The sequence below is a fragment of the Ursus maritimus genome, unplaced genomic scaffold (assembly GCF_017311325.1).
Source record: "Ursus maritimus isolate PB19 unplaced genomic scaffold, ASM1731132v1 scaffold_3, whole genome shotgun sequence".
Lineage (NCBI taxonomy): Eukaryota > Metazoa > Chordata > Mammalia > Carnivora > Ursidae > Ursus > Ursus maritimus.
The window spans coordinates 64,041,208-64,067,859 of record NW_024425563.1 but is presented as its reverse complement, the minus strand read 5'-3'; the positions used below and the strand labels follow the sequence as shown (position 1 = coordinate 64,067,859).

At 39.0% G+C, this 26,652-nt stretch overlaps 1 protein-coding gene across 6 annotated transcripts in view; it reads right to left on the bottom strand.

Annotated features, from left to right (window-relative positions):
- ICA1 (islet cell autoantigen 1) overlaps positions 1-26,652 on the bottom strand; it is a 138,428-nt gene that overhangs the window by 93,837 nt on the left and 17,939 nt on the right. For 3 of the 6 annotated variants that reach the window (XM_040644239.1, XM_040644245.1, XM_040644240.1), the window contains 5 exons: positions 25,883-25,984; positions 22,141-22,306; positions 18,581-18,653; positions 13,450-13,573; positions 8,910-9,108 (listed from right to left, as the gene is read on the bottom strand). In XM_040644239.1, coding sequence (XP_040500173.1) covers positions 8,910-9,108; positions 13,450-13,573; positions 18,581-18,653; positions 22,141-22,306; positions 25,883-25,899 — 579 coding nt within the window. In that variant the 5' untranslated portion in view covers positions 25,900-25,984. The remainder of the gene's footprint in view (positions 1-8,909; positions 9,109-13,449; positions 13,574-18,580; positions 18,654-22,140; positions 22,307-25,882; positions 25,985-26,652) is intronic. The other 3 variants (XM_040644244.1, XM_040644242.1, XM_040644243.1) reach the window with 2 other exon arrangements.

Below are 26,652 nucleotides of genomic sequence, written 5' to 3'. Positions count from 1 at the left end.
CCACTGTGAGACATGTGAGTTGAAACTGGTGGAGAAACTGTATGCTTTAGTGAACAGGGCCACCACGGACCAGGTCATATGCTGGATAACATGTGGGCCTCCGTGGCTAATCTCCTTCTGAGATTACTATTATGTCAGTTTTCTGAAGATCAAGTAATCATCAAATGTCTTTTTTTTTTTAACCTCAGAACTGTGAATGGAAATACCAGTTTTCTATGAACTCATTCTTGCGATAGTTCAAACACTAAGTACAGATGGACTTAGGACTTGGATGCAAGAAGATGCTGAGTTTTACTGAGAGACAGGAGAACTATGAAACCACTAATAGTCTGTGACTCCATCATGTAACCAATACTACTTGGATAAATTTTGTTAGAAACACTTTGTTGGGGGGTTCTCAAAAAATAACCCAATAATTTAAAAAGTACTGCTCAAAACCTTTCAATATCCCTTGATGATGACAAACTAACACAGAACACAGGTATTTCCCAAAGCAATTATGATTTAGGAGTTTTCTTTCTGAAATACTAATTCTCCACAGCCAATTAAAAAATCCAATCTGATGTAAAAGTGACAATTCAGACAACCATCAAATCATTACTTTTTTTTCCTGTCACTGAAAAGTCTGGTTATAAAGAAGAATATATCTGAAGAAAATTATTTTTAACTCTAATAAAAGTAACTTACAGTACTGTGAAGTTATTAGCATTCAGGAAATAGTAGATATAGTGCCTCTGTTTGAAATTAAATAAAATTGAACTCTATTTTGTGTACCTAAGTAAACCACCATTTTGTAAAATAAGAATAATAGCACAGTGGGATGGATCCCTAAAGCACAAACATTCAAAACCAGAGTGCTTAGCTAACCTATGAGGGCACAACTGTCTTCTTTTATACTAAATTCTTGAAGACGGTAAGAATTGCAACCAGTTTGCCAAGAGAGAATAAGACGACTAGCCGGGAAAGATGATATTTGAGCTGTTAACCAAAAGGAAGAGGATAATCTGGAGGGGTAGACAGATAGGGCAGACTTGGAGACGGAAATTAGAGAGACAGTAACTAGTATATCCTACTACTTGAATACAGTGATTTTCCATTTAAGCATAATCTAAAATGACACCTTCTTCAGGAGCTACCAAAAGGAGACAGAGGCAGATGGAACAGTCTGCGGTTGGGCTGGGGGGAAGGGAGGGAGGGTGTCATGGGCACCAGCCACTCCTCTGACCCTGCAGCCAAAAGCACAACATGATGAAACATGGAAATAATGAATCCATATAAGACATTCTAGCTGCTAACGCACTGAGAAGCCCTTGTTATAAAATGGGCTCATTATATGGCAGCATTTTGATCTGGAACCTGATGGTTCTACTCAGTAAAATCTTACGTTTTGTATATTATCATCCACAGAATTCTAGAAACCAGGTTTGCATATGCCATCCAATAAGTCTTAGGAAGAAAAGCCAGACAATTTGGCAAAAGGAAAACTATCTTGGACGGGATCAGTTCACACTTCGATAACACACTTTTGTCCAGAGTCTACTCTGAAACTTGAAAGTTAAGTAAGCTTTTCCCTCAAACAACTGGAGAAATGCCATATGCAAAGATTTGATACTTAAGAGAGAAGTACTTCTCTTCACTCCCCCATGAAAAAATCTATTTTAAACCAAAACATTTGCTTTTATGGTACTGTATAGGTCTATTTTTTTAAAAAAATAGCAATATTTACTATTGTTACAGAAATTAGATAATATAAATTATGAATTAGTATGGGTACACAATATCTTCTAGGATGATAAAATCAAATGACTCCTTACTTGCATAGCCTAAGTCTCATTTTTCAATGGCAGGATTAAATTTCATTCAGTAATACAAACATTTATAAGATAGATATTATGTTTCTTATTATGTATTTGGGGTTCAAAGGAGGGTCTTGAAGAGTTATTTGCACACCCATGTTCATAAGCAGCACTATTCACACTAGCCAAGGGACAGGAAGCAACCTAAATATATCTGCTGGTAATGAATAAATAAAATGTGGTGGTATAAGCATACAGTGAAATATTATTCCTTACATTATTATTACTTAATATTATTATTCCTTGAAAAGGAAGGACATCCTGCCACATGATACAACATGGATGAACCTTGAAAACATTATGCTAAGTGAAATAGGGTAGTCACAAAAAGACACTGCATGATTCCACATATACAAGGGTATCTAAAGTAGTCAAATTCATAAAAACATAGAGTAGAATGATAGCTACCAGAGGCTGGGGGAGAGGGAAATGGGGAGTGGTTGTTTAACGGGTATAGAGTTTCAGTTTTGCAAGATGAGAAAGTTCTGGAGATCTGTTGTACAACAACGTGAATATACTTAGTCCTACCGAACTGGACACTTACAAATGGCTGAGATGGCAAAGTTTATGTTCTATGTTTTATCATAATTAAACATTTTTAAATTCTTAAAACGTCTTAACCTCAGCACGCGCTAGAGGTGCCTATAAATCAGAGTCCAGCAAACTCTTTTCCGTAAACAGTTTTCTGTAAAGGGGCAGAAAGTATTTTGGCTTTGCAGACCACAGTCTCTGTTGTAACTAGACAACTCCCCTATCATGGAAGCAGCCAGAGATCATACATCAGTGAACGCGCGTGGTCATGTTACAATAAAAACCTGACTTCTCAAAACAGGTGGCTGGCCCACGGCCCATAGGTTTCCGACCCTTGCGAAAGTATTATCTAAATAAAAGATAATTGGAATCATTTTGTAAAAATTTCAGTCTCCTCTACCCAAGAATTATGAGTGAAGTATTCTTCTTTTCCAGAGTCTGAGATTAGAGCAACAAGATCAAGCAGGCTCAACAAGACCAGCACTTACCTGTAGTAGGAGGAAAACACGACACTGACAAAGGACAGGTTAGCTCTGTACCAGTGTCTACACTTCTCTGCAGATGAGCTTGATGATACCAGAGCTTAACAATTTAGAGAAAGCATATTAAAGATGTTATAACTGGAAGAGAGCTTGGTGATCATCTAGTACGTATATCTCCTTTAGTGAAAGAGAAAATTGCAGCAGGCTCACTAGACCCATCCATGCTGTCACAGCTGGTGTAGGCAGGGCCGGGGACAGAGGGTAGAGCCATCACAACTCTGAGGTCATGCTCCTTCCTCTCTATTTCCAATCAGGAGCAGCAGCCAGCCGGCCACCAGGTCTGCAAGTTATCTGTTTCATGCCTGCTATTCCAAATGGTCTTGACTTAACCCTGAAACTAATTTTTGCCATTCACTGAGTTCAAGGGGGGAAATCAACAAGACACGTAGAGCCCCAAAGGCCTCATCTCATGAAATTCAAAAATGAAAGCAAGGGTATAATTATTCCCTTCCCACTTGTGCCATATGAAAATGGCATGTTTTTTTTTTTTTTTTTCCTATGGCATTTAGGTAGTATAAAGAAACCACCACCCAAGGGTAGGGTTTAGCAACTTGATTTGATTTTCTTGGGGACCACAAAAAAATAGGCTCCCAGTTAAACAACCAAAACAAACAACAAGCACACACCAAAACCCAGCAAATGAAGACGGAGGGTTATGAAACAGACAGGTGCAAGAGTGAGTTAGCTTTACAAAAGGAACTTCCACCTCATCAAAGAATGCAAGCCAGAGCATCGGATTTTAGCCCTAGAAAAGACAGAAAAGATAATGGGTCACACACCCTCCCCTTTTATGTATGAATTAAAGCAAAACCCTGGAATCAAGGCACTGCTTAAGCAGCCTCATAGGGTTGGTCTATTGTGTGGACCCAAACCTGAAATTCTCCACGCTCACTCAACACAACTTACTGGGGGGTCTCAGCCCTGCCCTTGGCACCGAACTGAAGCAGAGCACGCGTGCAAGCCAGAAAGCTGGATGGCCCAGGCAAAAAGGAAAGGCTTTTAACACAGAACAAGGAGATGGCTGAGCGGTGATATTCCTGCATTACGTGGCGTCTCCTGCTCCCGTGGGACCTGCCCTCAATTGCTAAGAGAGTCCGACCTCTGACAAAGACCAATGATTTCAGCAGTAATTAATGATACTGTCAAATTAATTAACCCCAGTCTTTGTCCACAGGAAAAAAAAAAGCCTCCAACGTCAATACTGCTGTTTACTAGCCCTTGACCAAACTCTATAGACCCAAACCTTCAGTCAGACACAGGAACACCACTGGCTGATGACCCCAGTAAGGCCTCACATATTAAGCCACTGCTATTTACGAACAAACCTTCTAACAGTAACATATCTTTTGATAACAGGACTTTTAGTGAATTAACAGCTCTCCAAAATCTAACACTATTTTAAATAGATACAAGCCCAAAAATACCAGTGTGTATCATTCACATTTCCTACAATACCTTTTAGATACCCTTTTGAATTATGGTGATGAAACCCTAGACAAATGCTGTAGGATTTGATTAAGCCATTTAATAAATGGCCCTCATTAAAACGCTGGTTCCCTTGTCCTTGTCTATAAGGACTCCAACTCATAACAAATGCCCACGTATACATTTCCATATTATCTCTTTAGAGGATTCAGAACTATTTTCTTACACCTAACACAGCTTTTATTCCATTTAGAATAATTACCCTCCATCCCATTTCTGACTTTCAAGAAAAACAAGACATTTAATTGACCACAGGAGGACTCTCTCAAGGGCATCAGGCTGCAAAAGCTCTTCTGTGAGCTCACAACTCAAGCTGATGTAATCAGCTACAAGAAGCTGACTTCTATTTTTAAATCATACCCTTTTACTCTGCCTTCAAAGGGCACATATATCACACATTGTAACTGCTCATAAAATACTTCGTGGTGTAGTCTCCCGTCCATTTCCCTCCTGGGGTGAAGCACACTGTCAGGAGGGGGCTTCCAACTGCTCCTACCCCATCCAACCCTGTGCACTGAAATCCATCCACCATTTCCTACGATTTGGTCTTTAGGAGAATAGCTACATATGGCCACACTCTCCAGGTGTCTTGTTTATCACCGTAATTTTGACAAGGAACAGATGACTAGCAGAGTCCTTCTTGAGGGCTGGGATCAAGCTTTTCCACCTCTTTGTATTTCCATCCCCAAATATAGGCACTTAATAAATGCTTATTAGTGTTGCTGCTGAGAGATCTGTCATCAGGCCCATGTGCTTCAAAGGGTGCCAGAATGAAAACAGATTATTTGCTTTGTTTAATTTTAAGTTTTTCATTCATCATTTTGGTCATGCTCACTGTGTTATTTAAAAAGTTTTTAGCACTTTGAAAACATGATGAGAAAAGCAATGGTTGGAAGGGAAAGTACACTTGATCTTGCTATTTATTTATACATATTCTGCTCATTTCTAAGAAGAATGAAGAGCTCTGTAATTAAAGCGGTGTGATTATGGAGTGTGGGAGAGGGCAGAACATACACTTCTCTGGTCTGCTTGCCTCTTCGTTCTGGGGCACCCATGTCCCCCCACATCTCCCCAGTAGTTTGGGTCCTCCCAATCCCTTCTCTAGCTTACATACTGGGTGAGCTAGTGAGAACACAGAGGTTAGCGTACTCCTCTGTGGCTCAATGCCCTCCCACACCCCCAGGCTTCCGGAGATGCCTCTTCTAGTCTGGCCCTGCTTACCCTTCCAGCTGCCCTAGTACGGGCACCCCCATTCCCACACCTGCTCTGCCTTCTGTGCTCTGGTTGTAAAAACCTTTCCGGTCCTTCCAGGTGCTCTGTTTACTTTCATCTAAAGGCCATTGGCAAAGTTTCTCCCTCAGCCTGGCACTCTGCTCATTTGTCCAACTCCCTCCACCCAGCTCCTTCCCCCTCATCCTTTCCTGTCTTGTTTAGATGTGACTTCCTCGGGAAGCCCCTCCTCGGTGTTCCTGGACACCGTGTGTCACCTCAGACAACGGTTCATCCTACTGTATCATGTTTACTTGCTCCATCCCCAAGTGACTACAGGAGGGCAGGGATCATGTCTGCTCAATCGCTACTATATCCTTGTGCATGTCACCCAGCACACAGTGGGGCTTCCATATCATTTGTTTGGAGGATAAATAAATGAATGAATGCATACTTAAGACTTCAACCAGGGGGGATCACATCTGTGAGGATGAATTAGAATTCTGTGTCCTCAGAGAGTGTGAACTCAAAGAGCTGAATTTATGGCAAAATACTACTTTAGTTCTGATTCATCAGTTGAAATGTGAAGGTGGAAGCTAGCTCTGCAGAGACTGAAATTCTCCCTCCCACAGTGACTCCTAAGGAGCCACCCACAGCCGGACCCCTCTCCCAGAGGACACACAAATGAGTTTCGGTAACATGTTTCTGAGAAATAAATGGAGACTGTTGAAAATGGAATACTGCTGGGACTAAACACTAAAGCTTGCTCACAGTTAAATTCCATGTTATAAACTCCAAGCAAACAGCAAACTCCACAATTTAAATTCATTACAAAGAAAGCAGCAAGCCACAAATTAATAATGCTACTTCTTACCTGCAAAACCCATCTCAACTCCAAAACATCACAAAGTGAGTTGCATAGGGTCAGAATGCCCTATTGATTTGAGAAACAATGGGTCTGGAACTTCAAACTCAATGGCTGGAATCTGACGAGGAGCTAGTCTGGCCCTGGGGTATGACAGTGAAGAGACAAAGCTGCTCCCTGTCCTCTTGGACCATCCTGCCTAATATAGAGGAGGATGGGGTCCTGAATACAGACTTCTTAAAAAAAAAAAATTCTTTCCCTAAATTCAAAGTACACCATGTTCAGCTAGCTATTAAATTAAATCCAGCACACATGGGATTGTAGAGTAAGGCATCTCTTCAGCTACTTCTGCATGGCAAAGGATTCTTTTAAACCATATTTTTCCAAAATCAACAGATCGATGACACTAAAGACTGAGTAATGTTTCAACATTCAAACCAAATGACGAAGGGCTTGGTTTTTATTTCATCGTTACACACTAGTAACCGCCCTCCAAAATAAAACCAAATAAACACAATTCCACGTGAAATTCTCCTGCCTTCCAGAATAATTGTATTTTTAAATTTTTAAAAAAGATTTATTTATTTGAGAGAGAGAGAGAGAGTGAGTGCAAGCATAAATTGGGGTGGAGGGGCAGAGGGAGAGAAGCTTCAAGCAGACTCCCTGCTGAGTGTAGAGCCCAACAACAACTTGGGGCTCCATCTCACAACCCATGATACCATGACCTGAGTCGAAACCAAGAGTCGTACACTTAACCGACTGGGCCACCCAAGTGCCCATATTTTTATTTTTATTATATGGTACATAAAAGGTGCTCAATAAATGTTTGTTGAATGAATAAGTCACAGGACAGGTATTACTAGGAAAATGACTGTCAGTTTTAGGTCAATTTCCTTTTTTTTTCTCTTGAGGAAAAAATCATGCATATTTTCTAGGATTCTGACTTTCATTTCCTTGTCCGACCTTGGGCTAGTTACTTAACACAGGTATCATTTTCTCCATCTATAAAATTAAATTGTCTTCATTCATGCAAGGCTTAAAGAAGGTAGTAGATATAAAATGATTGGCATGATTCTCTGCAGATAAGGTTTTTTGTTTTGTTTTGTTTTAACTTCTCCACTCCATCCTCCTCTAAACTGCAAATAAAGTGTCAAAGACAAACCAAATTACTGGCCTGATTAGAAAGTCAGGAAATTTCTAATGTAGCCTGGCCCTTGATTTTCTCTTTTATAGAATGAGTGAGCCTACTTTTCAGTTCAGATTTTCCATGAATTCAGAAATCTGCCCTGCCAAGAAGTCAGATGCTGCTACCACATTAAGGTTATTTATAATCAGAAATAAAATAAACTCCGATTTCCTTCATAGAGAGGGACTCCAAATTACAAATGAAAATAAGATTTGGCTTTTAAAAGAATTTGTATCAATCTAATAGTAGGTCAGGAATTGGTGACCCTATTCTTAAGCAACAGAAGGTCCCTCCTTTCCCCCATCCCACATGCTTCCCTTCCCTTCCTAATAAGCACTAGCAGGGTTTCCCATTCACAACTCTACCCAATGTACCTTAAAAGAAATCTAGGGATTTTAAGCAACATCACTAATTACGAATGGATCATTTGAAATGAGTAAGATAATTGACATAATATTATGTCAAACCTGACATTTGTTTGATTTTTTTTTCTTCCACACCCTGAAATACATCCAAATCAACCAAACAAAGAACTACCAACGTTGTACACAAGTCGCTGCATTTTCATAAATACTCAGTGTATGACTGCCACCTAGTGGTGGGATATATCCTTGTATGGCCAAACATCCAAACAGCTAAATTGACACAAGATAATTAAAAAACCAAGAGAACATTGTTCCTCTGCTGCTCACGTTATTTCAGGGAAATTTAAGAGCATACCCACCTTCTCAGCTAACTATTTTCTTCAGATTAATTTCTGAAGAGGTCTATTGCAGATGGAACATTAGTTAATCCCACAACCAAACCCACCACTTCTCAACCACTTCACAAAACAAAGGAGTATTATTCTATTAATTTTAAAATTCATTAGCAATTTAAAAAGATTTCTCCAATAGCCTGTCTTCACTTTCCAGTTTCATTTGATCTAATCTTGATTTTTAGTTATGCATGAAAAAGCATTTTAAAGTGACAACCTTACAAAAAGTGTACATTATATGAAAATCCGACTTCAATTAGTTACTAAATCCCAGCAATTTCCAGCTGTCTCTTCGATCTTACCCTTAGAGAATTATATATCACATTAATTGGTATTCTGTCATATAAAAAGACACTGGCAATGATTAATTGCATCCTTGGTGCTTTTGAGTTATGTCTTCTTCACTAGAGTGATTCAAATCACACCTCATTACCTTCCAGCAGGTACCCCTCTTGGTAACCTTCATAAAATCTCCTACCTTCCTGAACTTCTCCATTTGCTTGTAGAGGTCTGGATCAAGCTCCTGTGACACATCCTTCATCCATAATAATGCCCCTCTGTATTCAGTCCGGCACTGCTCCATGCGATTCACCGTCAGCCAAGTGTCTGAGATGGCCCGGTGCCGAAAAGTCTCCACTTCTTGGTGAAAGCGACACAAAGGATTTCTCAAGGACAACCTAGACCAGAGGATAAAGCCATAATCTTGAAACCAAGCATGCCAGCAATTTGCATCCTTGACAGTTTACCAATCTTAAATTCATGAGCCTAGAAGAGTGCCTGGAATATAGACAATGCCGCAGAAATATTTGATTGAAATGGATGAACTGATGAGTCAACCGGATTACCCATGTACTGATCCCTTAGATTACTGTTATTTAACTGGACCACTGGGAAGTACTTCCAATAGTCTCATGCCCGAGCAAAGAGTATTGGTCTGAAGCTGGAACCAATCCTGTGTTAACGGAGAAAGGTCAAGGCATAACCATTTCCCACTTCTATTCTTGGCATTCNNGTCTCTGCTCCTCTGAAGCCTGGCCCTTTGAGGAGGGATGGACTTGTGCATGATTAGGGTCTCCCCTGCTAGGTCATTTTGGATTTCTCTCCAAATGCCAGGACAATCTTCTGCTGGCTCCAACAGTCACAGAGAATGGAGCACGAGTAGAAGCATTTTTTTAAAAAGATTTTATCTAAAAAAAAAAAAGATTTTATCTATCTATCATCTATCTATCTATCTATCTATCTATCTATCTATCTATCTATTTTAGAGACGGGGAGAGAGAGAGAGAATGTGAGCAGGGGGACGGGCAGAGGGGAGAGGAAGAGCAAGAATCTCAAGAAGACTCTGCTGAGTGTGGAGCCCAACGTGAGGCTCAATCTCATGACCCTGAGACTATGACCTGAGCCAAAATCAAGAGTCTGGCACTTAACTGACTGAGCCACCCAGGTGACCCAAACAGAAGCAATTTTAAATGGTCTAGGAAGGGAGAGAAGCCCTGTGGATCTACATGTTAGGCACATTCAGATAGGTTACATGATTGATCCTTATAGAGAAACAAAACTTGAGGATCCTACACCATAAACGAATGTATATTATACAAAGAGGTGGATATAAAATAATTATAATGTTAGCTGTAACATACCATTATTTATTTAGCAAAAAAAATGTTTGAGGCATATCAAACTTTGGATGAAATATTTATTTCCCCTACCCAACATGAGTAATGTCAGATGACTTACAGTCTTAAAATACAGTTGTCTCCATGAGGTTGCAGGGCATAGGTTCAAAAAATAAAAATAAGATGAGTAATTACATTTCAATTTAAAGGCAAACTTATGAAGCTGAAGAGAACGGTAATGTTAGTGAGCTGAAGTCAGTGCTTGGCAGTTCCAACAGCACTGTCAGATTACAGATGGGGGCAATAAACAGTTTAAGAAAAAAAAAAAAACCTTTTACTAGTTTCTCCCGTTTTCTTCTTTTCTGTAAAGCACTGCTTTTAAATAGTCAGCATTTCTCTAAAAATAGTTTGCTCATATCATCCTACCTAAGTGGTGCAGGTGGTTTTCGGACATATTTTGGTGCCTTAAAGTAAGCTTGTGCTTTATCACCATTGGACTAACTTTAATACTCACCTTTCGTCAAACTGAATGCACAGTTGTAGCAATGACTATCAAATAAGTCAGAAAAACAAATGCTGGTGTGAAGGTTTATAAAACTGGGGACTTCTATTTAAAGAGAGAAAGAGCCCTCAGCTGTCCCCCCTAAGGATCCTGTTCATTTCTGGAGTCCTCTTTTTCTTCCCTCAGATCTTACCAATTTCCCTAAACTGGCTGAAAAAGAGTCTGGTGAATAAAATAGTCTCAGTTTCTTTGACTGTTATAAAGTTAGACAGAACCTTTGAAGAGGTAATGACATGATGATAGATGTTAAGATCTTGAAGAAAAGAAAAAAGCATATAAAATCACCTCATTTTTTTTTCTGTAACTGCTTCATATAAGATTAGAAAGGTGAAAACCTGCTCACTGGTGCTACCAGGGGCTGCATCTAGACCAGGGAAAAACTCAACAGCCAGAAACATCAAGCTTCAGTGAAAGACTGGTGCACATCTTCATGGATGAAGATCTCCCCAAAGGGAATAATTAATAAAGTATCTACAGATCTACTCCAAAGACATTTATCCTTTAGCAGGAAAATGTGGAAGTGACCTAAGTAATAGACAGAAGGGCTCAGGTTCAATGTATCATGGCATGCCCTGGGATACTATGGTATGGATGTTTTTAAAAATGTGCACATGGACAGCAAAAGGTATTATGGTTATGTGATCAAAAAACCAATTTGCTAAATGATCAGTAAGCACTACCATACAAAAACTGCATGGCATGATGCTGTTTAGATTAAAAATATATTCTGGCATATCCCAAATTACATCCATTCGAGATCTGAAAATTCAGCTTCGTGAGAGTTTTATGTCATCCTCTACTTTATGCTTAGGAGGACTGGTTGGGATATCACGTGCTTGGTCTGCACCTGAGTGCTATGAAACCAGAGCCATCTTACAGGAGGTCACCTCCCAAATTTTAAAGTTGTCCAAGCTGCATTAAATTATGGATATAGTGGGGCGCCTAGGTGGCACAGCGGTTAAGCCTCTGCCTTCGGCTCAGGGCGTGATCCCGGCGTTATGGGATCGAGCCCCACGTCAGGCTCCTCCGCTATGAGCCTGCTTCTTCCTCTCCCACTCCCCCTGCTTGTGTTCCCTCTCTCGCTGGCTGTCTCTATCTCTGTCAAATAAATAAATAAAATCTTAAAAAAAAAAATTATGGATATAGTGCACTTTACTAGTTTATAGTGGTGATACTTTTAAGTATCATTTGCATTGTTTTTGTTGATTTCTCTTACTGTTTTTATTTGTAACCAAAGGTTAGCTTATATAAACTTAAGGTACCCTGTGTGCTCTGGGAGATAATTTGGTACACAACTCTGAAAGGGTGTAACTGGAGAGTCATATTATAAAATAATTATGTGATCAGTAATGGTAACTCTTGTAGTGATTGTGTCCAGGGATTTGGCTTTGTTTCCCATAAACAGATATAAGTTTTGGCATACTGGTATGTATAAGAATTTTTCCCACTGAAATTAGTGATAATTATATGTTTAGCATATGAGAATTTACTCTCAGAAAGACTGAGAACCAATTATCTTGTAAGGGTGGGGGAAGTATATACGCATAGAAAATATCCAGGAAGGGGTTAAAAGTGGGTCATCTCTATTAGTAAAATTCTAATTGTTTTTTCATTTTTTTCTGATTTGTCTGTGTTTTCTTTTCTTCAATGAGTATTACTTTCACAAAGAAAAACAATTATAAAAAAGATTAAAAGGTACAATAGAAAATTATAAATAACACTTTTCTTGGGAAATGGATACAGAACTATTGGACATGGTTTTGTTCAACTATGAAAGTTGGCACTGCCCACAAAGTTAGGGTCCAAATGTTATCAGGCAGAACCAACACACCCAGGAGTGGGACCATGGGAAACTGACACAGTTGGTCTTTCTCTACTCCACCTTTCTCAGGATTTCACAGGAACACCTGTGTAACAGGCTGCTCGCCTGTTCTTGGCCCACAGGGAAGGGAAAGAAGAGAAATTAGAAGAAAATGTTGAATATTTGAATAAGTGAAATTTTCATAGCTGAAAATTTTTGGAAACTACCTGCAATGCCTTATTTAGGTATAATCTTGCCTAATATTAGTGAGTGACATTTTCGGGCTTGTTAGTTATTGGGGGAGGAGGAATAGAGAAGGAGTGTCACTTTTCTCAGGCACAAAATGCAACTATATGCAGGGGCTCTTGCTTATTCTACACCAACCATAAAAATGAGTCATGAGAGTGTTAAAAAAAAAAATGTCACTCATCTGCTACAATTTCCTCTCTACCAGAGCTTCTCAGACTTAAATGTGCATCGAAATCAACTGGGGATCTCATTAAGATGCAGATTTGGATTCAGCAGTTGTGGGATGGGGCCTAGACTCTGCATTTCTAACAAGCTTCTAGGGGATGCTGCTGATGTTGCTGGTCCAGGGTCTGAGCAGAATGGTTCAGGGCATCGTGAACACCACCTCTCCAAAGTTAATTGGCCCACAGAGAGCAGAGAAGGAACCCTTCCACCTGGTCTGAGGCTCCTGCTTTAATCAGCTGCTGGAAGGGGACCAGACTGACTGGTATGAGCAATGCTGAAGGTCAAACATAAGCCTGAGCAGCACTCACAGTGATTGGCATATAACATGCTCCCTAGAGACCAGGAGAAATATGAAAAAAAAAAAAATTAAAAATTATTGGGAGGAAAAAAAAATCATACATGTTATCTTAATCAGAGAGTTAAGAACACACTAATAACTGAGAACAGAGTAGGTCCTCAGTCTCGAGCAAGAGCCTTCTAGAGAACAAGAGAGTCCCCTCCATGGCTGGGTGGATCCCAGATTCTCTGCCGACCCCCATATGGAGCCCCAGTGAAGGCCACACACCTTTGCTGGGAAGAAAAGCAGAGAGCCTTTCCTGTTGCTTGCATCATCTTTCCTGCTCTGGTTTTATCTTGGAAGCCTTGGGATCGGAGAAATTTTCCCAGTTCGTTTTCTTCTTGAGACAAGACTGATGAAGGAAAGACCAAAAGGAGCCATGAACAATGAGCATTTTTATTACAGAGCAGAGAGACACACCACAAGGTCCTCACTCTTTTAGAGGCGAAGTCGGGATGAAATTAAATCCACATGGCAAGCTACAAGGTAAGCTCCCCCCTCCCGCCACTTAACTTTCATGCTGTCCCTCCATTTACAAAAGGAGAGATCAAATTCACTTGAGTACATCTGTCAGTGCGTTTGGTGCCCTGTAATCAGAACCAGAAAATGACCTCTGCACTGAAAAGAGAGCCGATAATGTGCTGCTTCAAGCTGAAATAAAAAAATTGGGTTAGTCGAGTATGACTGTGGGAATCTTTTGTGGCTACCTATAATATAGAGCCAGTTTCCTCTGCTTATTCTCTCTCGCTGACTTTTTGATCTCTGCTTTCTGAGTTACACTCTACTTGATAATAAAAGCAATTCCAATACCTCACTCATGACATGGGTTTTTGGTTGGAAGTGGGAGTGGGGATTGAGGGTGGGGGATAATCAGGTTGATGTCTTCGTGGGTTTATTTTAAGTAGGCATCACATCCAGCATGGAGCCCAACATGGGGCTTGAACTCATGACCCTGAGATCAAGACCTGAGCTGAGATCAAGTGTTGGACGCTTAACTGACTGAGCCTACCACGTACCCCATGTTCATGGGTTTTTTAAATGTAGAGCTGGAACGGTGAATTGGTCATGCCCAATCTTGGCCTTATTTTTAAAGACAACTTGAGATGGCACTGCTGTGAGCTAGTGACTGGTATATGCTTTCTGCAGATTCATTTGGCAGTAAACATAAACTGTTACAGAATTCTATGTATCATTTGAAGTGCACTTCTACTGTTAGGAGTACATTCCAAGGAATTAGTGAAATGGGCACAAAGCTGCATATGGAAAGATAATCATAGCATCAATATTTATAATAACAAAACACTCTGTTTCTCTACACGTGGGGCTGATTTATAAAATAGTGGGTCTCCAAACAATGGAACAGTGGACTGTTACACAGCCACTGGTCCCCAATCCACATTTACCAACAGCTGAGCAAAGAGTGACACTGAGTTTCCTAAATGTTTTCTTTTCTAAATACAGCATTCCTATGGACTTAATCTGAACTCTATTCTTATTTCACATCTCTGTATTTATGCATTTACACATCATGTGTCTCTAAAAATGGTTTTTAAATGCTACTAGGATTCTTGTCCCATTTCATAAACAATCCAGAATTCCTCCAGAATGCATCCCATTCCTGCCATAAACTCTCCAATGAAAGCATTAGCCAGGAACCACAAATCCAAAGGTGAAGGTTATACTTGTTAGTTATTGGGCTTGTTAGTTATTGGGGGAGGAGGAATAGAGGAATAATTTGTGACTGTAGTTCACACTAAACATTCCAGAGGAGGAGCCTTTTGGAATCCATTCTTCCTGAGAAATAAATGACTACCCTCCTTTCTCTCTGTCCCTCAAGAATCAAGTTCAAAGGCCATGAAGTAGTTAATCCCTGTTTCTCTGTGACAGCAGCTCCTTCTTGGCATCTGATATTAGAGTGTTTGTGGTTGGGCATGTGTCTATCTATCCAATGAGACTCTAACTTTCTCAGGACAGGGACCTCATCCAACTATGGATTCCCCATGCTGAGCATAAAGTCTTATTCAGGGAACTGTTAAGTGCTTGTAAAATTAAATTAACTAAAATTTTTGTCTTATTATCCTCATACAGTTTACTTTTTCCCTACCACCTCCTATCCTACTTTATTTTGCTTTAAATGCTTATTTGATATTTATGCCATGATTCTATGTAGATTTAAAAAAAACACCTATAATCATAAGAAGTTTTGTTGTTTTTTAATACCTTCTGTAACTTCTTTCTACTTACTAATATAGGACTTACTCAATTCCACAATGAATATGTCCCTATAGAGAGCAATTTCACATTTTTGTTCATAATAGCATGAGTCTACTGTCACCTTTTTTACCTTGAAGTCTCAAGTCACATACAAATGAACACATTTAGCCTAAGGCTAGGAAGAAACCAATTCATGGTTACCTAAATGATTATACAGTTGGTGAAATGTACTCTTTCCTAAATAACTCTAAGTAGGTTGAAGAATTTGAAAAATTATTTTTTGTTATTTTATGCACTTGACGATTAAATTTGGGGTGGGAAAGAGGTTCCCTTTTAAGAGCTGGACCCTGATTAATTGGCAGTGTTGCTCAGAGGGAGGCAGAAAACGTTTTGGCCTCATCAGACTCTAGCTTGGGTTACTAAGTGATGAGTGTCATTTTCCAAGAAGGGATGTTCATTCCTTAATTTTAACTTTAAAATTCAAATACTGAAATTAATTTATAAAAGTTTAAAATTCAGGTGCAACACAGGTATCAGATGACTTGCCAGTTTCCACTTAAAAGGTCTAACTGAAGAATTCAGAAACACACACAAAAAAGATCCTGTGCATTTTTAATTGCTGATTAGATTTTCAGATGTATCCTAAAAAGGGAACTAAAGAACTATAAAACCAATTAGCTTGGCAGCATTAATTCACTCAGCACAGATTTATGGATGATCTAATATGTACTAGGCACTGGTCTTGCCACTGGGAATATAGAGATGGACAAGACACGCAAGGTCCCCTCTTTTATGGGGCTTTTGTTTGTGTAACAGAAGACAGAAAATAAAAAAAATCCATAATCACAAACACAAAAAGAAAAATGCCAGATAGAAGCAATAAGAGAAGGGGAGTGAGAGAAGCTGCATTGGGCTGGGCGGTCAGGAAAAGCCTCTCTGAGCAGGTGACCATTAGGCTGGGCTCTGAATGGCAAGAAGGGGCCACTCTTGAGATGATGAGGCTGGCAACATTTCAGACAGAGGAAACAGTGAGTGCAAAAGGCCTCAGGTGACATGGTGGGTAATGGCAAAAGTGGCTGGAGATGCAAGCTGGGCCAGATCATGTAGGAATTTATAGACTATGGTATGGAAGTCTGGATCTCACCTTACGTTCTACTGGAAGCTATACAGCAGAGAAGCAACATGATCCAATGTACATTTTTAAAGCTTTTTTTTTTTTTTTGCAATAATTTTAAGCTTATAGAAAAACTGTAAATAGAATACAGAGTTCCTGTATACCCTTCTTCAGCTTCCCCTAACATTAGCATCTTACATACCATGGTACAATTATCAAAACTAGGGTATTAACATCGGTATAGTACTATTAACTAAACTATAACCTTATTTGAATTTTATCAGTTTCCTCACTAATGTCCCTTGTCTTCTAAGATCGAATCCAGGATCTGAGGTTAAGTTGTCAAGATTCCTTAGTCTCCATCGATCTGTGAGTTTCGCCGCCTATCTTGTCTTTTGTGACCTTTGTGCCCTTTAAGAGTACTGGTTAGGTATTGCGCAGAATGTCCCTCAATTTGGGTTTGTCTTATTTCTCATAATTAGACTGAGGTTGCAGATTTTGGGGAAGGAAACCACAGATGTGAAGTGGCCTTCTTAGTGTAGAATACCAGGACCACATGATACCGACACACATTCTCACTAGTGACGTCAATCACTTGATTCAGGTGATGTCTACTGAGTTAGTCCACAGTAAAACTATGATTTCTTCCTTTTGTAATTATTAAAAATCTTGAAGGGAAATATATGACGCTATGCAAATACCCAGTTTCTCCTCAAACTTTTGCTCACTGATTGTGCCATGTTCCAGTGAACCTAATGTGGTATTTGCCTAATGGAGATTTTATGGTTCCCTCATTCTTTCTATATTTATCAACCAGAATTACAAGAAGTTTTTCTCCCCTGTTTGTCTATTTCCACACTGACTTAATGGATATCTACTTTACTCTATGGGTTATAATCCAATACTATTGTTATTTATTTTGTTGTTCAAATTGTTCTAGCTTAGATCATTGGGAGCTCTTTGTGGAGTAGACAGTGGGCTGGGGAGGGGGGGCGTGGTGCCGCAGGGAGATCATTTAGGAAGCTGATACAGAAATCAAGTAGCAGAGTGATGGTAGTGGCATGAACTAAAGTAGTGATAGTAGACATGGAGAGAGAAAGGAGACTCTGAAAGCTATTCAGGAGACAAAATGGACTGCTATTTAGGACTGACTGGATGTGGGACAGAGAAATGGTGGGGGATACGTGTCGTGTGTCCTGATTTCCTCAGAACTCAAGAGTATGGAATTATAGCCCTGGAGAAGTCTTAGCTCAAACACTTAGTAATCAGTAACAGAAAATTTATGAAATTCTGCCTCTAAATCCTAGGACTTTGTACTTCCCCACAACAGTCCTAACAAAGACTAATGAAGGAAAACTACCAATTGTTACTTTGTGATTATTGCAAAGAGGTCCAGCAGCAGTCAGAAACAGAAAAACTTCCTATGTTCGAGTCTCAGAAATATAGAAATTATACTATTAAATCACCTACAAAAGGAAATTTTAAAACATACTAACACACAACTTGATATTTAGCATTTCAGAGGTAACTGTTGGTAATAACTTTCAGGCAGAATCTTGTTCCCCAATAACCTAATCTCCAACTTAAAAAATGCTCATGAAGACGAGCTGTCAACAAAATACAGTTAATAAATAACCAGTATGTGCTTTCTCTCTCCATTTTAAGGGGAACAAATCTGGATATTAAAGTCAGGACAATCAAATAAAAACAATCCAAAATTTTAGAAAACCCACACGTAAAACTGAGAAAACTTTTTTATAATTAGGAAAATAAATGGCATGTACTTACTCACGAGAGGTCCAATATAAAGTTGTTACGGTTACTGGCATTGAAAGATAAACAATCTATGTAAAGGATTTCTGATAAAATTACTAGAGGCCCTCCTCCCCACCAATTAAAGAGCAAAGACAGACACTCCTAAATAGTAATTTCCTTCTCTTACTTCCTCAACATATGAAATGATATATTAAGCCAAAATATCCTATTTCTTACCATTTATCTGATCAATATTCATACTTAGGGTATACTTACAACATATTCTCTTTTGATAGAGTACGATTGCTTTAGACAAGTCCAAACAGGTTCTCTGAATTGAGTGAAACAGCTATAATAAAAAAACAAACAAAATGCTAAATTAAAAGATAGCAGTGAAATAAAAATTATTATCTGAACATAACCACAGTGTTTGATTGGCCCACTGACAACAAGATCACAAGCCTAAGTATGCTTTGTGTTATGTGGTGTACTATGCAGGAACTGTGACCAAAGTCTTTAAATATGCTCCTATTAATCTACATTTATTGGAATTCATCATTTCTGTGATCTAAATTAAGATCTGCAGAACACTGATTTCCTCCAGATTATTGAAAAACAGAAATCCTAAATGAAGGGCCCAATTAGAAGACATGGTAAACCGGAGACCCAATATTCATTCATAATTTAATTTCTTTCTTTTACCATTTTGCCTTTTTTAAAATGTAGGATCCCTCAATTAAGATTCATATTTAAAATACGACATTTGCTTATTTTGTGAACCTAATGCATTTTATGGTATACTTAAACTCTATAAACAGCAAACAAAAATCAGTTAGTTGAATGTTCCATTTAGAAGACATCTGGTAAAATGGAGTTTAGCTAGCAGTCCTTATCACTCCCTATTTTCCCAATGATTTCATAAGACATACCAAGAAACCTAATGTAATGCCAAGGCTGTAACAGAAGAAAGTAAGGGAAAAGCATGTGGGCTATACTGAGAAGAATCCAACTAGATTTTAACTAACAGTGGTCCTGGTCTTTGCTTCAAAAACCCAGACAAGCTCAAGAGAAGTTCAAACAGATACTTCACACTTTCTCCATCTTCTGTCCACCAGCCAAAGACCACAGCTGGTATCAGTTAGAAAGCCTGGCAAACATTCTGCCTCTGAAGAGCCACCTAATGAGGCTTTCCCTCTCTCTCTTTTAGCTTATTGGCCATGGTGATGTAATAGTTGTGTTTTAGTATTATGAAGCACTTCACTCCTTGACTTAAAACAGATGATCTGCTTCATAATAAATATGACCAATTATCTAATAAAAATAGATGCATGTATACATACTTAAAACATTAAAAACCATTCCCAGAAATGCTTAATACAATAAAACTTGGTCATGAAGAATATAAATTTTGCTAAATCTCATTTCATTACTCTGTGCCCTCTACCTGTTTAGAAAAGAGAAAGAAAAAAAAAAAAACACAAAACCCTTTACCATAAAACAAAACAGAAAATCAGCAGTCTGAATTTCTTCCTTAACAAATGCTTGATAATCAGGATTATGGACCCTAAACCACCAACACACAGTAATTTCTGAATATAGGAGCAAGGGAGTTCAAAAAGTATGTTCAGGAGCTGTTCTGTTGTCACTGTTCATTTTTTAAAAACTGAGGTGTAAATGAAAGGCAGTAAAATGCACAGCTCTGGAACATTCCATTTTGCAGGTCTGGAAACTGCATACACTCTTGCAACCACACCCAAACTAAGAAACCACTGACCAGTGACTCTGCTGTGGCCCCTCCTAAAAGACCTGCCTGTTGTCACAGGTTAGTTTTATCTGTTCTTGTACTTAAGGGATGTTTTTGAGAAAATGATTTTATTAACAACCAATTTTGACACATAAACTTAGTGCAACATTTCTATATTAACCCCCCAACAAATTACAGTAGAATTTGACCATTATTATAACTTGGCACAGAAACTTGTCCTGTGCTAGAGAAACAAAAGCTCTTGTTTCATAAGCTAGCCTTTTGTGGATAACTTAGGGTAAGAACATATCAAAAAGGTCTGCATGTAATGTACGTATGTTTTATTGATGGAATCCATTCTCTCTATAAACATCAACACAAGTTTAAACATGTGACAGAAACCTCATTTATGTAATATTATTAGTCACAGATAAGTACTTAGATGTTATGTGCCTAGGACAGCGGCTGTTTTGATTAAAGTACAGTTAGTTCAGTAAAAATGCTGCAAGAGCCTAAGCATAAATATAAAATTACTGTATTGTGTATAATGATAATTATATGTTCAATTCTTTCTGAATAATGCCTGTATTTGTTACGTTGTTAAAAAGAAAAAAAATAAAGGTACGAGACATAAAAAGCATATGCAACTTGTAATCATTGCAGTTGCATGAAGAACACTAAAATCAGAACAGATACCTCCTGGTTCCACGTTTCTCCCTTATAGCCATCTCCATTAGAACACCCCTATGAAGCCCAGCTTCAATTTGAACAATTCCACTAACAGGGGAAAGGGTTGGGAACGATTATTAATTGCATTAACATGTACACTGATTCAGTTACTATTTACTGAACGGGTACTATGTGTCTGGCTGAGGATACTGTGGTGAATAATGCTGATATGGATCTCTTAGTGGAGGGAGGGCAGACAAACACATAAACACGTGAGATAATTCCATGAGAGATACATACTATGAATAGGGACCCTGGGTCTGGTTTTCCCCGAAGACGCATAGAATGAATTATCCCTCATCCAAATGACAGAACTTTCTATGCAATCAACAGCTAGGCTCCCCTTAAACCTCTCTGTTCCAGTATAACCATGGTTTCTACCATCCTGGCCACCCTTCTCAGGAAGTTTTTTGAAACCCTGGGCTTTTTACTTTAGTCCTGTAAAATGTTCAAGTTCACTAACTTAACCTGGTATGTTAAATTTAGAGATCATTTTGAATTCTTATGTCATGTAACATAGTATTTCTCATGGAAGTGATAAGTATGCTTTTTAAATTTTAATCTAAACTTGGCAGAATGTCCTGCAAGACAGGGATTAGTGCACCTTTTACCAGTTATGTTAGTATTTGGGAATCAACCAGATAGGAATTCAGCTTACTGTATTATTAACTAGTCTAACTAAATATCTGCTTAGTTCATTCATTCTAGAATTTTCCAGGGCTCAATACCAAGTGTATTAGACTCTACTTTCCAGGATCTTGTGCTGTTGTCCTTTTCTCTTTTTTAAAAATGAAAGCATTTGCCTGACCCCTAGTGTTGATATCCTGTGCAATGGCTCTTTAGTTGCATTAATTTTTTTCAACAAACAACAAACATTTATTGAGAGTTTACCACATGCAATGCATTAAAGCACTTAAAAAACAAATTAACTAAAGCATGCTGGTGGTTACATGAGAATTTGTAGGTTTTTTTTTTTTTTTTTTTAAAGATTTTATTTATTTATTTATTTGACAGAGACAGCCAGCGAGAGAGGGAACACAAGCAGGGGGAGTGGGAGAGGAAGAAGCAGGCTCCCAGCGGAGGAGCCCGATGTGGGACTCGATCCCGGAACGCCAGGATCACGCCCTGAGCCGAAGGCAGACGCTTTAACGACTGCGCTACCCAGGCGCCCCAAGAATTTGTAGGTTTTTTAAAAAACATGCTGGGATTGAATTTACCTCACCTTAGATTTTTTCCTCATGAACTAGTTGTTTGCAGTATGTTTTCAAATATAAAGCACACCTACGTTTGTCCAGGTTTGTACAGTCTAGGACTGTGACCCTGGCGAGGGGCTGTGCTGGGACTGAGAGCAAGAACAGCTTACCTCCAGCTTGGCATCCAGGTCTGCATCGGAGGCAACGACATGCTCATCTTCCTTCTTCCCTGTGGCTTTAATAAAGGCCTGCTTCGTTTCCCAATACTTCTGCTGCATCTTATTTACTACTGACTTATCTTGAGTATATCGATCCTGTAAGTCCCAGGGATAACTGCTAAAAAACACATTTAAAGAGGTATTTTATTCCTGACTTTCATAGAGATGAGCTATTTTAGTGTGAATGAATTTATCTAAACATTGTATTACACAACATTCATAAACAAAGATACTTTCTTGTGTGATTATTACACCAAAAAAGTTAGCCAATGTTAATGTACTCTGAAACCTTAAAAGTTAGTGAGGAAATCAAGTAGCTTTTGCAGGACATCAAGAAATTACACCTTGAGGAGTTTAGCTATCAGCACGTTGGACATACTCCTTTTCCAAGTAGAGAAAGTGAGGCCTAACCAGGTAGGGTGTGGGGCTCAAACCACCCAGTGGGTCAGCGATAAAGCTGGACACCAAAGTTCTCTCCACTCCAGCACTATGGCCAACACTGACGTGAAGGCAGAAAAGTAGAGATAAGGGGGTGAAAAATAGCACGTTTAAAATCTGTCCCAGAGGTACCTAAAGCTCAAACTCATAGAATCAGAGAACAGAACAGCGGTTACCAGAGGCTGGATGGGGTGAGAGGGAAATGGAAAACTCTTAATGAAGGCGTGTAAGGTCTCAATTATGCACGATGAGTAAATTCTAGAGATCTCCCATATGACACTGCACCTATAGTTAATAATACTGTAGTGTACACTTAAAACTTTGTTAAAAGGGCAGATCTCATGTTAAATAGTCTTACCATAGTCAAATGAAAATTAAAAAAAATTTTTTTGAAAGCTCTGTTAATGATTTCTGATATTAAAACCTTACATTCTTAAACATAAATGTTTAAAATACAGGTAGGAAGAAGCCATTCTTCAGGAAGGACATAGTAAAGATCAAATTAAAAAGTATGTAAGGAAGAAAGTATATAAGGGGTGCCTGGGTGGCTCAGTCACTTAAGTGTCTGCCTTTGGCTCAGGTCATAATCCTAGGGTCCTGGGATCGAGCCCCACCATCAGGCTCCCTGCTTGGTGGGGAGTCTGCTTCTCCCTCTCTCTCTCCCTCTGCCTCTGCCCCTGCGCATGCTCTCTTTCTCTTAAATAAATAAATAAAATCTTTTAAAAAAGAAAAACAAAGTATGTAAGGAAGAAATTAGAAAAAAATTGAGAATGAAATAGAATTATATAAAAGACCAGAACACCTCAAATATCGACAGAAATGTTGCCATTAGGGCTCCACCCCTCCCCACGTTGTTTGCATACTCCTCTGGTCTAGAGTTCCTGTTTTTGTTTTTGTTTTTTAAAGATTTATTTATTTATTTGAAAAAGAGAGAGAGAGAGAGAACACGAGCAGGGGGAGGGGAAGAAGCAGACTCCCTGCTCAGCAGGGAGTCCAATGTGGGACTCATCCGAGGACCCTGAGATCATGACCTGAGCCAAAGGTTGACACTTAACCCACTGAGCCACCCAGGCACCCCTAGAATTCCTATTTCATATGTCCACACAGGACCCCTGGTTTCTCCTCTCTGCAGACATGTACTTTCTTCCACTCTGCGCTATCAGCAATCAAAATGTGCCAGACCTGAGTCCTAAAACACAAGTTGCTTTACACCACTATATAAAAATACCTGTACCTTGAAACTTAATGATTTATACTCTCCTTCCAGATAACATTTACAATTTTCAACCCACACATTTATTCTTAAAAAGTCAAAAGGGGTTGCAAATAACTTCTTTACAAAGGTTATCATTAGTGAAGGAGGATTTGGGGGACTTTCATAGTTTCTGCATTATTTACAAGTTTTTTTATGTGTATAGACTTGTCAAATCACTACGCTGTACAGTTGAAACTAATGTAACACTGTGTGTCCGCTATACTTTAAATGAAAAAAATTTTACTATGAGCTCACCTCAGAGAAAATGAGTGGAAAAAACATATAACTTTTATGTAAGAGAGAGAATCTCTCTACATAATATGTGCACTACAAGACTGGGAGGATATACCTTCCAAAATTGGTTATTTCAAGGAAAGAGAATTTTTAGAAGTGGAGAACAGGGTGGACTTCTTTGTATTGTATCTTCTATTTATTTACTTATTTTTGGTGAAAGGTCATGGATGAACAGAAAAAAAATTCCATTTTGAAAAAAAAACCCAGAAAACAAAGGGACTTCAGAGACCTGGTGAACACACCTCACCTTTGTCGTTTAACAAATGAGGCATCTTAGGTTTCAAAAGCTTAAGAATTCTGCCCAAAGTCACACACGATTAAAATCCAGGCCTTTTTTTTTTTTTTTTTAGATTTTATTTATTTATTTGACAGAGAGAGAGACAGGCAGTGAGAGAGGGAACACAAGCAGGGGGAGTGGGAGAGGAAGAAGCAGGCTCCCAGTGGAAGAGCCCGACGTGGGGCTCGATCCCAGAACTCCGGGATCATGCCCTGAGCCGAAGGCAGACACTTAACGACTGAGCCACCCGGGCGCCCCCAGGCCTCTTAATCCAAGTCCAGTGCTCCATTCAACGTTCTCTGCAGCCCCTGCATTTTGGCAGCAAGCAATGAAGGGGCAGAGTGAGTGAGAGGAAGGACCCACTTCTCGGGGCTCTCCCGTCTCTCTTAGGTGGGTGACTACCTACTTCCCTGGCCAGCTGCCAGGATATGACAGCCATTATGAGGGTCACAGGATGGAGCCACCCCTTTGTCTTAATGAGCCAAGATGGAATAATTATGAAAAAGAGTCCGACAACTCTTGGTTAGAGGGCTGTCAAATGGGGATACTCAGGGTAACTAAATCCCTCAGCCATTTATTAATTACCTTTTAAAATTCATTACATTTTAAGACACGCAAAAATTCTCTTAATGTTTGACATTTGATATTACAGAGGCCTTGGGTCTGATTACTTCTTTACTGAGAGAGGAGGGATTAAAAAGTTTATTCCTTATTATAATTAATTGTACATTTGAAACATGAAAATATACATCGCATTTTTTTTCAGGCTACGAATTAGAGATAAAACATGACAAAGATCTGCTTGCCTGGTGCGTCACGGGTTCAAAAGGGTTCAGAAACACTGTGTGAGGCAGACCCAGATGTATAAGAAGTTCAACGTGCTGCTGAGATGTGCTACAGGCATGTAAAGGACAGTGCTGAACAGGGCCACGATTACATTTTATTCAGCAGCAGCATCTCCCGACTATGATTGCCTCCCGAGCGTTCATGAAGGTTGAAGTCACAGGTATAAATTAATGAGTCTGAGTCTGTGTTCACTCATTATTTTATAGCTGCTATACATCAAGTTCCCTGGTAACACTAAGAAGTTGTAAATAAAAAAGCGCTAAAAAAAATATATCAGCTTATCTGATCTGAAAAACTGGTAGTAAGAAAAGCCATTAGATTCTCAGGAGAAACGCTGTACATAAATTAATTTCTTAGAGAATATATGTTACATAAGAACTTATATTTGGTTATTTGGTTTCCATATTTCATTTAGAAGGGATGTTGAACTTGACTATAGCCCATATTGGATAGGGGCTAATAGATTATTTACTGCTAATGTGACTCTTGATTTTTCTATTCAACAGACATTTATTGAGCATATACTATGTGCTTTCCTCTTTCATTAGCCTCTCCCACTTTGGAAAAGACAACGCATTACTTACCATTTGTGTCCTGACATGTTTCCTTCTCCTTCTTTTTCTACTGTTGATGATTTGGGGAGAAGGGGCAGGGAAAAAGCATGAGAGGATAAGTTATATTATAACCTGAAATAAAACAAATATGTTTAACAGTTAACACACTATATTATATGTTAATTTGACACATATAAAATTTTTCAATCTGAGCCATTTCTAATTGTATTTTCAGGGCCAAACACTATTACATGGTAACACTGTACACTGGTATCGAGAATAGTTTAACACTGGAAGAAATATTCCAAATGAAGTGTAAGAAGCAAACAGGCAGATTGAATGAGAAAAGCAGGTTGCAGAAGACTACATAAAATATGAGACCCCAAAATGCAAAACAATACTATATATTGCTGAAGCATACAAATATCATATAGTAAAGGTATAAAAATTGCCTAGGAAAGATAAACACTAAATTCCAGATAGCAGTTATGACAGCAGAAGGGGGTGGGGGATATTATTCGAGAGGGGTACACCGGGGCTTCAACTGTACTCATAATGTTCTCTTTGTGAAGCTTAGTGGTGAGTAGACTGCATCTGTCTGCCTCTTTAAAGATTTGAAATATTTTATAAATGTGCTCACTTTGGCAGCCTATATACTAAAATTGGAACAATACAGAGATTAGCACAAGAAACCCCAAACCAGGAAACCCCACCAACTCACCCATCTACCCAAGGGAAATGGAAGGCAAGAAATACAAAGGATCATGTGTTAACTGTAGAGTTGGTGGGGATGGGGGGGG